This window comes from Barbus barbus, assembly GCF_936440315.1.
Source record: "Barbus barbus genome assembly, chromosome: 19".
Taxonomy (NCBI): Eukaryota; Metazoa; Chordata; class Actinopteri; order Cypriniformes; family Cyprinidae; genus Barbus; species Barbus barbus.
Genome location: NC_136747.1, coordinates 17,141,416 through 17,156,948, shown reverse-complemented (window position 1 = coordinate 17,156,948; position 15,533 = coordinate 17,141,416). Strand labels below are relative to the sequence as shown.

Sequence of the window (15,533 nt, the reverse complement as noted above, 5' to 3'; positions counted from 1 at the left end):
GTTTTGAAGATGAACAAAGGTCTTACGGGTTTGGACCGACATGAGGGTGAGTAATTAATTACAGAATTTTCATTTTTGGGAGAACTATCCCTTTAATGTTTGTGAAGTACAGTTTGACTGGAAGGGTAAACCTAAGTTAATTTTAGGTTTAATACAAATTAACACTTAAATAGGGACATAGTAGTATGCTTAAAGTATGATGTAAAGTTCACTTAAACAAAACTTACGAGCATACTACTTGCAGCATAAAACTACTAAACTAGTAATTTACTGAGACTAAACTTCAATAAGTGTACTAAAATGCTACTACAAGTATTTCATTGGTAAACTATCAGTAGGCCTACCTATATGTTCACTTTTAGTATAGTTGCAGTACAAGCAAAAAACTTTGATGTAACTAGTTGTGTACTCAAAATTGACTACTGTTATACTTTAAGTATACTTAAAAGTGTACTTTTACTAGAAAGTGGGCCAATTTAGTCTCAAGGAGTATTGAAATGCACTTACAAGTATACTACTAGTACACTGATACTTACTACATAAAGTATACTTAAAAATATACTTGAAATTAATGTAAGTATACTTAAAAAATTAACTTGAAGTATACTACTTTTTGGTAAGGGTTGGTAAATTCATCTGACAAATAGCATTAAAGCAAACATTTGGAATGCATGTCTATCCTGCAAAGTAGGCCTATTCACATCTATTCTTGACTAGGTCCAGAGAGGACTGTCTTTTAGGTCATAGACCGTCAAGTTAGACACTGTATGGAATTTAATGTGAATGAAAACAAGGCTGCGAGGAATATGCTAACAATCTTTACAATGGAACACATATATTAATGTCCTAGATCTTGTTATTTCCTCAACTCAAATGTTTCAAAATTGTTTTATGAAATTTCTGTCCAATGAAAGATTTTGTTTTCAGAGGTCAGCTGAACAAACAGTATGTTGTTAAAGTACAACACAATCTATTGAACAGACTCTACTTATCCCTTGTTTTCATTCCTGTCATAAAATATGGCACTACTCTGACTACGGTCTAAATTGCTGAATTGATCCTTAACACAGCAAAATATACACTTATGAAATCAGACTTCACATCCAGTTCATACTTGCAGTCTTTTCTTGGATTTAATGAAAAGTTTATACTATTACTGTATCTAAGTACTATAATAAGGCCTACTGAAAAACTATACTAAAATAATAAAGGAAGCATAAGGTAACTATTTTTTCACCAATTTTATTTCTCAGAATATGGCTGTACCCATATTTCTGATAAAACACACAGAAAATAATTTAAGCATATGACATAACTGGATGATCTTTTCCATAATTTTCATTAGAAATGTATTTTAAAATAATTTTAAATTGCACAATGATTACCTCTCCATATTTGAAAAAATCAATCAATCATCATTCATTTTTGAAATACACATGCGATTCCTACACACACAATAACAACCAATAAGCATACATATACATGCTTAAAAGAACGTTCAGAGGCAACAATAATGTCTGTGCCATTGATTGGGTGAATCGCAGCATCGGTGTCAGGAACAGGAGCAGAGGTAGGACTTGGCAACTTCAAAACAGGGAGCCCCAATTCTCTTTGCTCCCTCAGAACATTGGTCAGAAACAAAAGAGCTCGCTTGGGAAATGCAGGTGGGGAGAAAAGATTATGTTCGCGGACGAAGAAGTGGGGTAGTGAACCATTCAGTGCACATCGCTCAAAGTATCCAAAGAGCTTCATGAAGGAGACAGACAGCTGACCTGGAGACCAAAGCGAATCTTGCACTCTGTCTGAAAGGACATGGAAGAAGGCAGTCTTCCCATGGTAGGAACACAGAGACTCAAGTTCTTTGGGATACTGCTGCTTCAGTCCCTCAATCAGACACTTCAGAAGCCGCAAACAAAGTTTCCTATTAGAAAGAAGAGAAAATCTTAGGGGCATCATAACATTAATCTATAACTTAGCAGCTATAAAAATGAGTGTTTGTTCATACCGACAACACTTATTGGAATTACTCTCACAGCATGTCTTCTTATTGCCATGATACTGCATCATCTCTTTTTCAATGTGAGAGAAGGATATTCGCCAGCTCTCTGAAAACAAATACCTCAAATATATAAATCCTTTATGCTAAGGAAAGAAAGAATTGTTTTTATAATGACTGAATATGTATTTTGCCAGCATACCTTTGGCATCATTTTTGAGGTTTCTTCCTTTTGGTCTCTTTGGGACGAAATACACAGCCTTACTTACAAACTGGCGACGAGATTTTTTTCCAAGCCATTTGTCTATATTGGGACCTGCCCGTGCTGCTTGTGGCCAACCTTGTGGCACCTCAAGAGTAGGTACGATGTCTATAGACATCACATCATCGTCTTTCTCTTTCGCCTTAAATTCAAGGGTCACCGCTGGTGAATTTACTAGATTTCTGCGAATCACCCAACCTTCGCCTGTGAACGGGTGGCAGAACCACAAACAATCTCAAGGTTATACACTACCTTTCTAAAGTTTGGAGACAAAATGTTTTATGTTTTTTCTTGAGCAGCAAATCAGGATATTAGGATAATTTCTGAGGGATCATGTGGCGATAAAGACTGGATAAATGGCAGCTGAAAATTCACAGTAGGCTATTAAACGTGTCAAATACACGCATAAAAAATGTTACCCCAAATTTTTGAATTTTTGTGTATAAAAAGCTACCTGAACATGGTAATACATAGTGTTGAGAGACAGATCAGAAAACGCACCTTGAAAATTGTTGCTAATGAATTTGCGGACCAAGCGGTACATTTCTGCTTTGATTTTGGTTGCTGAGATGGTTCGCTCATCTTCCAGAAGAAAGTGCTGGATTTCAGCTCGTGTGGCTTTGACAAGGTTTATCTTATAAAACAGTCCTTGATATTCTTCCAGTTCTGACAATTCAAGCCTTGGGACTTTCAGTTTCAGCATAATGTCAAACTCATTGGGTTTGATGATCTGTTGGTGATAAAATTATAGTTTGTTATTCCATTATTCCAAACATTCATGAATAATTGTAGTCAATCTTTGTTCTTCAAGATGTGGAGGATTATTGCGCTATTGTTCAGAAGTTTGAGGTTGGTAAGCTTTTTTAAATGATTTTTGAAAGAAGTCTTCAGTGTCACATGATCCTTCAGAAATCAGTCTAATATGCTGATTTGCTGCTCAAGAGACTTTTCTTATTATTATTGTTGAAAACAGTTGTGCTGTTTGTTTGTTTGTTTTTTTGTGGAAACCATGACAGATTTTTTTCAAGGTTCAACAGAACAGTGTTTATTTGAAATAGCTGAACATTTTAAGATCAATTGAACACTGAATAATTTGTAACATTGTGATTGCCTTTACTGTCACTTCTGCTCAATTTAATTCAAGCTTTCTAAATAACAGTATTCATTTCAGGAATAAATAAATTGTATATTAAAACAATTTCTGATACAAGCTTGAGCAACACTTTCTATTTGACACTACTAGCTGATTTTTCTCAAAATTACCATTCAATTTTTTTTTACCTTCACCATCTCATAATAGCTGCCACTGGTGAGAACTGAGACCTCCCTGAAGAAGGGCTGATCATCATTATTCTTCAGGAATTCCAGCAGGCTGTCGATAAAATGGTTTACTATCTTCACAGCCTTCTGCTGGTCAAGCTTACGCAGCCGTAGATCTCGACCTCTCTGTCTGATCAAGCGGTCCAGCTCGGGCGAAATGGAAGAATCATCTCCAACTTTATGATAACAATAACAGAAAAAGTATAAGCAAGTATACATAGATACAAACAATAACTCAAAGAGCAAGCTAGTAAAGATCCTCCACATTACATGATCTCCTTTGACTTTCCATAATAGAGCAGTAAAAAACCCAAGGTCAGATACAGTGCTCTTCGGATCCTCTGGTGATGCTCAATCCAGCCTAAAATTTGAATGCAGTAATAATTATGTATGGAAATGTGCTAGGATTTCTCCACGGATAAAATAATAATAATCAGTAAAAATCATAAACATAGAGAGTAACTGACTACCAACTCAATGTTAGTTTTTAACACTTGCTGACATTTTGTTTTTTTTTCAGACAATTGTGCAACGCCTGAGAGGTTTACACCCTGTTTTATGGCTTTCATACATTTTAAGAGTATAAATGGAAATGGAACTCCAAAGCTTAAAATTCTAAACTGATAAAAACATAAGGAACGATTTGATGTATTTATATGTGTATTTTGCAACAAGAACAGAAAAATGGCACAGCATTTACTAAAACTTACTGGAGAGTTAAAGCTAGGTAACTTTCTGACACCAAATTTGATCTATTCAACACTTATTTACATTTTCACATGCATACTAGTTAATGAAACGCATGAATCCAGACTTACCCACTTCCTGGTCTAGAGAATATGATCTATTGACAGAAATACAGCACAAGTGTATATTGATTCTAAGCTCCTCCCTGCCACATCAGATGATCTTTCGCTTTACAGTAAAAGCTTGAGGGGTGTGACTTTTTTCCGGTGATGTAAAACTGAAACTTAAGGAACAGATCTTTGATGTTTACCTGCTAGATTCTTGTGTGACAGCAGGTGTTTCTCAGGTGGCGTGTGTACAGGTACTTTATCAGCTGAAAGCAGTCTAAATGAACAAAGACCTTTGTAATGTGCTGACCAAAGTGTATATGGTTAACCCTTGGTAAAGTATTTTTTTCTATGGATGGCACACAATTTAAATACATTTGAATGGCTGTTTCATGCAAATTTATTTTGTCTAATGAAAAAGCGATTGTTTTATTTTAGATTTTAAGTGATACAACAGACTGTTAAATTAAAAACAAATGGCTGAATTTGACTAAAAAGTATGAAATAATTTTTTTTACAATATAAATAATATGAGAAAACAAAGTGCAGTATGTGTACATAACAGTGCCATTTTTGTATTATTTATATACTATTACAGTATTTAACATTTTGAATTAGCTTTTATTTTTAGTATTCATTTAAGTAGTTCAGGTTCAACTTATTTCAGTTAATTGCCAAGGATATATTTTTTTCAATGTTTTTTTAGTTTTAAATCTAATATTTGTATTTTATTTTAGCTTTATTTCTATGAGTGTTAGTTTTAATTAACTATAATAACACTGAAAGATTCACAATTCAAATGTAAAAAATCCTTTGACTTTGACAAGAAAGAATAATGGCACAAACTGATGAATGGTCATTCTTTATTTTTATAATCGCTTTCTCCTAAGGTGTTCAGAAATACATGGTTTCCTCCTTTCCTTCTGAAGCTTTTACGGTGGGTTTTTATCAGCATAAGCCAGTCCTTTAAAACCGTGCTCAGGTTCTGAGACATTGCACTGTAGGATATCAATGAGGCTTGCTGGGTGTCTGACGGGACGATTCATTTGGTTTTGGCAGCCTTCTGAGCAGACTTGGTCACTTTGCCACTAGTGGAAGCTTTCTTGTCAACGGCCTTGATGACACCAACAGCGACGGTCTGCCTCATGTCACGCACAGCAAAACGACCTGGAAAGTAGTAGTGGGATAGTAAGGAGTTCAAATTAAAGCAGAACGTTTGATTAATGTTCAATATATAATGTTCGTGGCAACAAAAATGATGACATTTACCCAGTGGTGGGTACTGAGAGAAGCTCTCCACACACATGGGCTTGCCAGGGACCATAAGAATAATGGCAGCATCTCCAGACTTGAGAGCCTTGGGGTTGTCCTCAAGCTTCTTGCCAGAACGACGGTCGATCTTCTCCTTGAGCTCAGCAAACTTGCAGGCAATGTGAGCAGTGTGGCAGTCCAGCACTGGGGCATAGCCCTGAGAGATCTGACCAGGGTGGTTCAGGATGATGACCTGCGAGAAAGAGGAGTACATGATTAAGCACCTGACATTAGGAAGATTGTGCAAATAATGTGCTATTATTTATATCTAACCTGAGCTGTGAAGCTGCCGGCCTCCTGAGGGGGGTCATTCTTGCTGTCTCCAGCCACATTACCACGGCGGATGTCCTTGACAGACACGTTCTTAACGTTAAAGCCAACGTTGTCACCGGGGAGAGCCTCAACAAGAGACTCGTGGTGCATCTCAACAGACTTGACCTCAGTGGTTATATTGGCAGGGGCAAAGGTTACAACCATACCAGCCTTCAGAGTTCCAGTCTCAACACGTCCAACAGGCACAGTTCCAATACCTGAGGGAAACACAAGGAGAATGTTTGAGTGATAGACACTGGTTTCTCAATAGAGAAAACTGTGAATGAGTTTGGAGGCTGTGTTGTTATTGTTAATGAAAACTGAAACTAAAAGCAAACACTTTCATTCAGTAAAATGAATAACTGGGAAACACTGAGACTAAATTTATATTTATAACTTCAAAACTAACTAGTCTGCAAAAACATTTGGGTTTTTTCACAGTATACTATAAAATTTGAAACCTTTGTAATACTGTCTGCAATAAACATGACAATGTTGTTTGTGATTTACTGGATAAGGTTTAAACAAGGATTTTTTTTTATGGATTTTTATGGATAGAACAGTAGAGAAATCTGCAGGAAGGCACTGGGATGAGAGAGGGAGCGGCAAAGGACCTCGAGATTGGAATCGAACTTGGGTCACCATGAGTGCAGTTGTGTTGTATGTTGATGCAGTAACCACAAGGCTATTGGTGCCGGCAAGTGAGGATTTTTCAAAAGAAATGTTCAAATATGCCCATGGAGTTTTACGATTTTATTAATTTACATGACTTTCCCAGATCTAGAAATCCCTTCCTCATAATTACAGGAATCAAAGTTTTTTCAAATTAAAAACAGTTGTTGAGGGACCAAATGAAGAAATGAAAGAAATATCTTGATTTTTAATTAGTGCAGCTTTTGAAACTTTTTTATGCTTGTTTTGTCTTATTTTAAAGTTACCTTGATGCCTCTTGGAAGTTTTTTTGGACACGTTTGAGAATCACTGCAATAACACTAGACCATACTAAGAAAATTATAGCATTTTTGAGTTATACTGGTTGGCGCATTAATTATGGCAGCCCTAAAATACTAAAACTGATGTAATAACAAAAAGCAAACAAACTAAAACAAAAACTACAAATTCAACACCAAAGACAAATAAAAACATTTAAATAAATTAAAAAATTTAATTATTTGAAATTCAAATCTATAATAACCCTGGTTGGTGGTTAATGCTTACCTCCAATCTTATACACATCCTGCAGAGGCAAACGGAGGGGCTTGTCGGTGGGCCGACTGGGTGGCAGGATGGAGTCCAGGGCCTCGAGAAGAGTAACACCGCTGGCAGCACCTTCCTTCCTCTCAATCTTCCAACCCTTGAACCAGCTCATCTATTATCCATAAAGAAAATACAATAAAAAAAGCATGAACAATTGCGGTGATCACAAACCCCAACGAAACCCTTCCAACCCAGGAAAAAGCAGCAGAAGCTCACGTTTGTGCTGGGCTCCAGCATGTTGTCACCATGCCATCCAGAAATTGGGACGAAGGCAACCGTGGTGGGGTTGTAGCCGATCTTCTTGATGTAGGCGCTGACTTCCTTGGTGATCTCCTCATAACGCTTCTGGCTGTAGGGGGGCTCGGTGGAGTCCATCTTGTTGACTCCAACAATAAGCTGTTTGACTCCCAGAGTATAGGCAAGCAGGGCATGCTCACGGGTCTGTCCGTTCTTAGAGATACCAGCCTCAAACTCACCAACACCGGCAGCGACAATCAGCACAGCACAGTCAGCCTGGGAGGAGGAATGAATAAAAACACAACATTTAAACAATAATAATGCATCAACAAAATCATTACACAGTAATCTGTGATAGATTTATTAACATAAAAAAACCTACCTGAGAAGTACCAGTGATCATGTTCTTGATGAAATCTCTGTGCCCAGGGGCATCAATGATGGTGACATAGTACTTGCTGGTCTCGAATTTCCAGAGAGAAATGTCAATGGTGATGCCACGCTCACGCTCGGCCTTCAGTTTGTCCAGCACCCAGGCGTACTTGAAGGAGCCCTTGCCCATCTTGATGCAGAAAAAAAATATTCAGAAGCATATTGTGAGACCGAATGTACAAAAGAATAATGCATAAAAGGATCGATAGATAGATGACTTTTAGCATCTTTTCAAACATAACATCTATAAATGATGCATTAATGGTACTGTTTTAATTATCATAATTGTCTACATTTCATAAATGATTATATTCTAAAAAAAGAATTGCAAGATGTTCAGTTTGGACATTTTGAACTAACTGAACCCAGTAAAACTAAACTGTAGATGTCGCTCACAACACGTTTAAAAAGACGTCCAGAATATACTTGTCATCGAGAGACATTAGCCATCGGAAGTCACCCGGCTGTGATGACGTACCTCAGCGGCTTCTTTCTCAAACTTCTCGATGGTTCTCTTATCGATGCCTCCACATTTGTAGATGAGATGTCCGGTGGTGGTGGATTTACCAGAATCGACGTGGCCGATAACCACGATGTTAATATGAGTCTTTTCCTTACCCATATTGTAAATTTACTGTGGAAAGACATTGCTGGGTTTAGTTTAGCTGGCATAAACATTATCCTAACACGACACATTAGCGTTCAAGGATTCTGTAAATAAATTCACAACGCGACAGCATATAAGCGATCAAACTCGCTCGTGCGCTGAGCGACACAAGGGGCGCACGGCGCAGGGTAATCTCTGCGTCAACGCGCAGCAGCGGTAGTGTTGCCATGTCCGCCTGTTAGAATAATTTATATAATACGAGATTATACAGTCGAGGGTTGATAGTCTTATTTTTGTATGCGTGTGAGGGGGCTTGCTAGAGCTTGGTTTACATGGCACAAATTGATTAGTCATGCAGCTGTTGAAATTCTCACGTAATGTTTGAGACTAACAAATATTTCTATAATGCGTTTGTTTTGTGGGACCGATTTAGAAAACCCGCATTTACGTTAAATGGGTCGTTTATTTTTTCAGTCCAGGTTCTTTTTGCAAGATCTGATAACACCCACCCCTCCCTTTATACACTGTCCTCCATGTTGAAGGACTGGAATGACAGTACCAGCCATGTTCTCTCCAGCTTTGCCAATAAGTTTGTGCTCCCTACATGTGTCAGTGAAAACGGGGTAGTAGAGAAATAAAGAAACCTGGTCTGAATCATCTACCCTAAAAACATGAAAAATTAAGACAGCCTTGCGATTTTAAGTGCATTCCCTTATGACTAACACAGCCTAGCAACTCTAGGATTAAGACTGAATAAAACGAGGCAATAAACTTACCCGACTACAAGCACGACAGACAGCCCCGAGCAGACTGGAGAAAAAAGGAACGAGTCAGACTGCCCGTCTAAATTTATACACTCAGACAGGGGTGGGATATGAAAACACCTAGACCACATAGATACTGCTCAGATGAAGGGTACCATTGGTAGCTTTGCTGCGTACCCCCTATTTGCGATTGGAGGAGAAGACATCAATAAAGCGGGCACACTGTAGAAGAAACCCGGCTGCAACACGTGTTAAACAGCTGCAACGACCATGACAAATCATATTACAGTTGCTTATACCAAATCCCACCCAGTTCCCCATTGATGACAGGAGAAAAAGCACAATTTCAATTTTTAATACCTTTATTAGTTTCTTATTCAGCAGCTTCTTTCCAAATTTTACTGTGGGAACAGGTGTAGTTCTAAACCATTAACACAAATTTAACAACTGAAAGAGGCACAGTCAATAAATGGAGCCACACTTAAATCCAAGTTGGTTTCCTTTCCTGCGAAAACTTTTCCGATGGGTTTTAATCAGCATAAGCCAGTCCTTAAGTAGAGTGCCCAGGTTTAGAGAAATTCCAGGAGGTTGGGAAGAACATGCCACAACCTTTGGAACAGTGTGATAAAGGGAAATTCACTTGGTCTTGGCAGCCTTCTGTGCAGATTTCGTGACCTTGCCAGAACCACCAACTTTCTTCTCAACGCTCTTGATGACACCAACAGCAACGGTCTGCCTCATGTCACGCACAGCAAAGCGACCTGTGAATGGAGAACAATTAACACAAAAGGCCATGGCAAAGTGCAAAATATGGATGCAAGAGTCGATTGGCATGAACTTACCAAGAGGGGGGTAGGTAGAGAAGCTCTCCACACACATGGGCTTGCCAGGGATCATCTCAACAATGGCAGCATCTCCTGATTTGAGAGCCTTGGGGTTGTCCTCAAGCTTCTTGCCAGAACGACGGTCGATCTTCTCCTTGAGCTCAGCAAACTTGCAGGCAATGTGAGCAGTGTGGCAGTCCAGCACTGGGGCATAGCCCTGAGAGATCTGACCAGGGTGGTTCAGGATGATGACCTAGAGACAAAAAAAATAAAATGTATACATTCACATATAGAACCCTGGAATTCAAGTGACTTTGTGACCAAAATGGAGGAAAAAGCCTAACCTGAGCATTGAAGCTGCCGGCCTCCTGAGGGGGGTCATTCTTGCTGTCTCCAGCCACATTACCACGGCGGATGTCCTTGACAGACACGTTCTTAATGTTGAAGCCAACATTGTCACCAGGAGTGGCCTCAGAAAGAGACTCGTGGTGCATCTCAACAGACTTGACCTCAGTGGTTATATTGGCAGGGGCAAAGGTTACAACCATACCAGGCTTGAGGACACCAGTCTCCACACGACCCACGGGCACAGTTCCAATACCTGAGAAGTTGAAAGTGTTAAAAACCAATTCCTGTGTTAGACTTTAGAACTTGAATATCTTCGTTATACCAACCTCCAATTTTGTAGACATCCTGAAGTGGCAGACGGAGGGGTTTGTCGGTGGGACGGCTGGGGGGCAAAATGGCATCCAGGGCATCAAGAAGAGTAACACCGCTTGCATTACCGTCCTTGCGCTCAATCTTCCATCCCTTAAACCAGCCCATCTAAAAATAGGCAGTGTCAACTAAGATGTGGCTTGAAATACACCAAGAAAGGCTATCCACAAACAGAAAGCATCTCCCACCACCCCTGTGAAGTTGCATAGACAAACTTACGTTTGAGCTGGGCTCCAGCATATTGTCACCATGCCATCCAGAAATTGGGACGAAGGCAACACTGGCAGGGTTGTAGCCAATCTTCTTGATGTAGGTGCTGACTTCCTTGGTGATTTCCTCAAAACGAGCCTGGCTGTAGGGGGGTTCAGTGGAGTCCATCTTGTTGACTCCAACAATAAGCTGTTTCACTCCCAGGGTGAAAGCCAGGAGGGCATGCTCACGGGTCTGTCCGTTCTTAGAGATACCAGCCTCAAACTCACCAACACCACCAGCAACAATCAGCACGGCACAGTCAGCCTGGAAGGAAGGAAAAAATACATTAAAGCCATGAAGTTAAACGATTACTCACAAAAGCAGTTATGTATGGGTGGAGTGTAGTCATACCTGAGAAGTACCAGTGATCATGTTCTTAATGAAATCTCTGTGCCCAGGGGCATCAATGATGGTGACATAGTACTTGCTGGTCTCAAATTTCCAGAGAGCAATGTCAATGGTGATACCACGCTCACGCTCGGCCTTCAGTTTGTCCAGCACCCAGGCGTACTTGAAGGAGCCCTTGCCCATCTATTTTGCAAACAAATAAAACAAAAGGGCGGTATTTAGTCATTTTGAACCTCTTTAAATATATAACATGAAGCTTATATATATATATATATATATAAAAATAACACATCAAGTGGCTTTGAGTGTTAAACTATAAAAACAAAACTGCTTGAAACGTTGACTGGGTCCAGCGCACATGTAGCGCGGCCTACTAGGCGCCATTACAGAACCCGCAACGTCATAGTGAAGCACCGCTTAAACCCCGCCCACTCCCACACCCAGCCGGCTTGAGCCCAGGAACGCGTGCTACCGCCGCCATTTTGGCTCTTGTTACTCCCAGTTGTGCCGCAATAAATTCACAGAAATTCACGAAACAGCCACTACAAGCATTTAAACTCTCACCTCGGCGGCTTCCTTCTCGAACTTCTCGATGGTTCTCTTGTCGATTCCACCGCATTTGTAGATCAAATGGCCGGTGGTGGTGGACTTTCCGGAGTCGACGTGGCCAATAACCACGATGTTAATGTGGATCTTTTCCTTTCCCATGATTGATTAGTTTCTGTATTAAAAAGAGAGGAGTAAAGTTGAATAAAGAGGCATGAGTGAAACAATACTTTCCATCATTGAAACTTTTAAGCGGGTGTTTCGTAGCAAGTAATGGATGGCCCGAGTTTGAACCGGCCTAGTTCACCATAAGGTGTTAAGTTACAGGAAAAAATCCAAAATGTCTGAAAGGAATCCATAAGGACGCAGACATCTGGCTCTGCAGCCACTGGTAACAGTTGTTGGATGCGAGAATGTGGGGAAGGCTTTTAACAGGCCCGCGACCTGAAGTCTCTTGGTGCCTTTGTTCTTTTCCCGGTTCCCATTCTTTAAGAGGTGGACGTAAACGAAAACAACGGAACAATAAATTGCCCCACCTCTTCTAAATACACTACTAATTAGAGAGAAACCACTATAGAGAACACATAATTAGAAAGAAAACCATTGTAGAAACCAAAAGTGATGAGCACAAAGAGTAACGAAACAACGCAGAAAAATGTCAAAATACCCTCAACCTGAAGCAAATCCTTCAAAATGGTTCAAAAGGGAATCAATGAGCGTAAAAAACAAGGCCTATGCAACAAATAAAGTACTCACCAAGATTGAGAGATCACTCCTCAGCTGCTGCTCCCCTTTGCCAGGTAACAGAAAGAGGAAGAAAACCGGTTTGGTTGGAGCATTTATACACGGGAGGAGGACCGACTGCACCGCAACCCCCCGCTTCCTCTCCCTGCCTCATTCACCCGCAAATCACACACAATCGAGAGAAATTCTCCCCGCCTCGACAAACTGCGTCACTACTTTGTTTTACTGAGCATCTGGTTGACTGGATGAAATAGTTTAATAGTACACAAATATCTGAGCTATGTTGCGATATGCCTGAATCCATACCACATGTAACCAGCTAACGAAATAGCATAAACATTTTTTTTAATGCATACTAGACAGTAGACAAGTCTTTCCATTTTAAATTTAGATTGTCACAAGATGCTTAACACACGTGTTTACATTTTTGGTCTCCTTATGATGAATGACGGTAATCATCACTGTAAAACATAAACTACGTTATGTAGCCTATCACTGATTGAATTTGGTTAAATTTAATCACTTCATCACATTTAGGCCTATTTCTTAAACCATTTCACATTTAATTCTCTGGTTTTGGTCAAAGTAGCTGCAAAGTTTCATTTTATGCAACACTAGTTTTCATTCATTTTCTAATTTCTTTCTCATCTTTGTGCTTATTCTCACAATAATGCCATTTTGTTCACATGCTTTTATTCACAACAGTTTTAGAAGAATGTAAGATATCAGAATTTTATTTTATGAAACAATCAGTCTTTCACCCAGAGACAGTGTGATCAGCCCAGTCTGTGTGCAAATTAATCAGCAATTTACTGCCAGCACAAAGTTGATAAGGGCACTCAGGTCTGTTGTTTCAGATGCATCTCCACCAAGTGGTTCATCTATTCAGATTCAAATGCAATCAGATAGGACTATTTGCTGAACAGTGAGATTCAAACTATCCTATTTTGAAACATAAGGCCATGGGAGGCAGCAAAACTTTCGTAATTTCCCTTAGTTTGTATGCATTTCATGCATTCAGAGTTCTAGAGTGTGGGGAATCTTTAATTCTTCTCAGTTCCATCTTCAATGCCTTACATTCCTCATAGCCTTATATCAAAGAGCTGGCATCTCCCCCTGAACCTCCGGTCAACTCTCTCTTCCTCTAGGTAACAGATGCTTGGTCAACAGCTGCTATTTTCAGTCAAGAGCAGCACAGACACACAGTCAAACTACATATACTGTGACAATCAGAGCAGCATGCAGTGGGGTTTAAAAGTCAGGGACCTCATTAAAATGTGAAGATTTTTTTTTTTAAACTTGGTTATAAATTAAGTTTCAAGGTTTTAAAATGTCCTAGCATGGACAAAATCAATTTTAGAATTGCTTCTATTTAAGATTATTTGTTACATTGATCACGAAAACTCTTTTGTACCGATATTCTGATGTTTTTGCTTCCACTGAAGCACAATTAGCTCTTTGGCTCATTCTCAAATCATGCTTGAGAACATGATCATCCAGTTTTACACACAGCTATGGAGTTCATGCAGCTCAAAATTGCTGCAGTCATAAAAGCAAAATGGGGACACAATAGACATAATATAATAAAAGTATTTTAAATAATAATAAAAAATTATGAATATAACATAAAAAATATATAAATTTCCACTACTGGTTACACACAACTCACTTCGCATTCTCTTGTATAAACAATAATTACACAGAAAACAGTGATATGGACTGATTGGCTATTTAAGTAAAATCTACTCAGACATAATTGAATTAACAGTGTGCTGTTATAATCGTCCTCGGCCAAAGTCCTTCATGCAAGCAATGGTTTGCATAGTCAATAGACAATGACTAAAAAGACGAATTATGCACATTAATAATAATGAGGCAACATGCAGGGCAGTACAGTATAAACTATTTTTCTAAATGCACCAGTTGTAATAAAGTGTGTGAAAGTACAGGAGGACAATGGAAGTCAAAAAGAAGTCAACAACACATTGTACACTGCACATTATAATAATAAAAAAACATAAAAACAAATAAATTAAACAATCGATTAATTTCTAACAATTTCTATTAATGTAAAATATATATCAACATTTTTTTACTTTAATTTTGCTATTTTGTTTCTGTACTGCTTTGTATAACATACCTTGCAATAGCTGTCAGTATATAATTCTGAAATAATAAATATGAAATATAAAATGAAAAAGTTCCAGGCAACTTGATGGTTGGGAAACTAATCTAACAAAAAAGACTGAACAACTCTGATTACGTCAATCCAAACCAACAGATCAAGCAAATAATCAGATCCTTTGAAAAATCTCTTCAGTTGTTATCGTGGTCTTCTTTAACAGTAATACTAGAACTTGAAGTAAAAATAATTATGCAATAAGCAACAAGTCATATGAGTGATTTCAAAAAGAGATGCCACAGCATTTGAGAAAAAAAGCTGGCACATGATTGTGCTATGTGAACTGCAGTGATTCCCACCTTTCTTATTTTCTTCACACACACACACAATAGTAAGATGATTACTATTCACAGCACATCTGTCTAAAGTCCCACCCCAACATACAAACACACCTCAGCATATCCTGCCGTTTCAAACCATTTGTCTTTTTGTATACTGTGCTGACTCTTGATCTGGTCTGGCCTGTTTACCAGGGGCCTGTACCATGATGGTGGCTAAACCACCTCAGGGTTACAGGATTAATTTTGAGTTGACAAAACCAAACCAGTCCAATCCGGCTTTGTTGGTACCATGAAGCTGATCATCAACTTTCTCTGTCAACTCAGACTTGATCCTGATTTTATGGAGC

The 15,533-nt window shown here is 38.9% G+C and overlaps 3 protein-coding genes across 3 annotated transcripts; all 3 read right to left on the bottom strand.

The window, feature by feature from the left end:
* Window positions 1-1,223: 1,223 nt before the first annotated feature.
* Window positions 1,224-4,475, bottom strand: LOC306885597 (cyclic GMP-AMP synthase-like). Its single transcript, XM_079442242.1, has 7 exons — window positions 4,397-4,475; window positions 3,849-3,939; window positions 3,540-3,754; window positions 2,760-2,988; window positions 2,199-2,462; window positions 2,006-2,105; window positions 1,224-1,921 (listed from the first exon to the last, which is right to left on the bottom strand). The coding sequence occupies exons 2-7, from the start codon at window positions 3,868-3,870 to the stop codon at window positions 1,420-1,422; spliced, it is 1,332 nt and encodes a 443-aa protein (XP_079298368.1). The 5' UTR covers window positions 3,871-3,939; window positions 4,397-4,475; the 3' UTR covers window positions 1,224-1,419.
* Window positions 4,476-5,216: 741 nt separating this feature from the next.
* LOC306885171 (elongation factor 1-alpha, somatic form-like) lies at window positions 5,217-9,536 on the bottom strand. The gene is made up of 8 exons (XM_079441531.1): window positions 9,305-9,536; window positions 8,400-8,555; window positions 7,872-8,051; window positions 7,469-7,765; window positions 7,214-7,364; window positions 5,957-6,213; window positions 5,642-5,876; window positions 5,217-5,539 (listed from the first exon to the last, which is right to left on the bottom strand). The coding sequence occupies exons 2-8, from the start codon at window positions 8,541-8,543 to the stop codon at window positions 5,415-5,417; spliced, it is 1,389 nt and encodes a 462-aa protein (XP_079297657.1). The 5' UTR covers window positions 8,544-8,555; window positions 9,305-9,536; the 3' UTR covers window positions 5,217-5,414.
* Window positions 9,537-9,631: 95 nt separating this feature from the next.
* On the bottom strand, window positions 9,632-13,912 carry LOC306884988 (elongation factor 1-alpha). Its single transcript, XM_079441281.1, has 8 exons — window positions 12,736-13,912; window positions 11,998-12,154; window positions 11,437-11,616; window positions 11,053-11,349; window positions 10,791-10,941; window positions 10,461-10,717; window positions 10,135-10,369; window positions 9,632-10,053 (listed from the first exon to the last, which is right to left on the bottom strand). Exons 2-8 carry the CDS (start codon window positions 12,139-12,141, stop codon window positions 9,929-9,931), a joined length of 1,389 nt encoding a protein of 462 aa, XP_079297407.1. The 5' UTR covers window positions 12,142-12,154; window positions 12,736-13,912; the 3' UTR covers window positions 9,632-9,928.
* Window positions 13,913-15,533: the final 1,621 nt, after the last annotated feature.

Coding starts and splice junctions, on each gene's coding strand:
- LOC306885171 (XM_079441531.1), bottom strand. CDS start 8,543: ATGGGTAAGGAAAAGACTCATATTAACATCGTGGTTATCGGCCACGTC. Junction 7,766..7,871: donor TGATCACTGGTACTTCTCAG/GTAGGTTTTTTT, acceptor TCCTCCTCCCAG/GCTGACTGTGCTGTGCTGAT. Junction 6,214..7,213: donor GGATGTGTATAAGATTGGAG/GTAAGCATTAAC, acceptor TGTTTCCCTCAG/GTATTGGAACTGTGCCTGTT.
- LOC306884988 (XM_079441281.1), bottom strand. CDS start 12,141: ATGGGAAAGGAAAAGATCCACATTAACATCGTGGTTATTGGCCACGTC. Junction 11,617..11,997: donor TCGAGAAGGAAGCCGCCGAG/GTGAGAGTTTAA, acceptor TTTGCAAAATAG/ATGGGCAAGGGCTCCTTCAA. Junction 10,718..10,790: donor GGATGTCTACAAAATTGGAG/GTTGGTATAACG, acceptor TCAACTTCTCAG/GTATTGGAACTGTGCCCGTG.
- LOC306885597 (XM_079442242.1), bottom strand. CDS start 3,870: ATGGAAAGTCAAAGGAGATCAT. Junction 2,989..3,539: donor GCTATTATGAGATGGTGAAG/GTAAAAAAAAAT, acceptor TATCACCAACAG/ATCATCAAACCCAATGAGTT. Junction 1,922..2,005: donor AATTCCAATAAGTGTTGTCG/GTATGAACAAAC, acceptor TCTTTCTAATAG/GAAACTTTGTTTGCGGCTTC.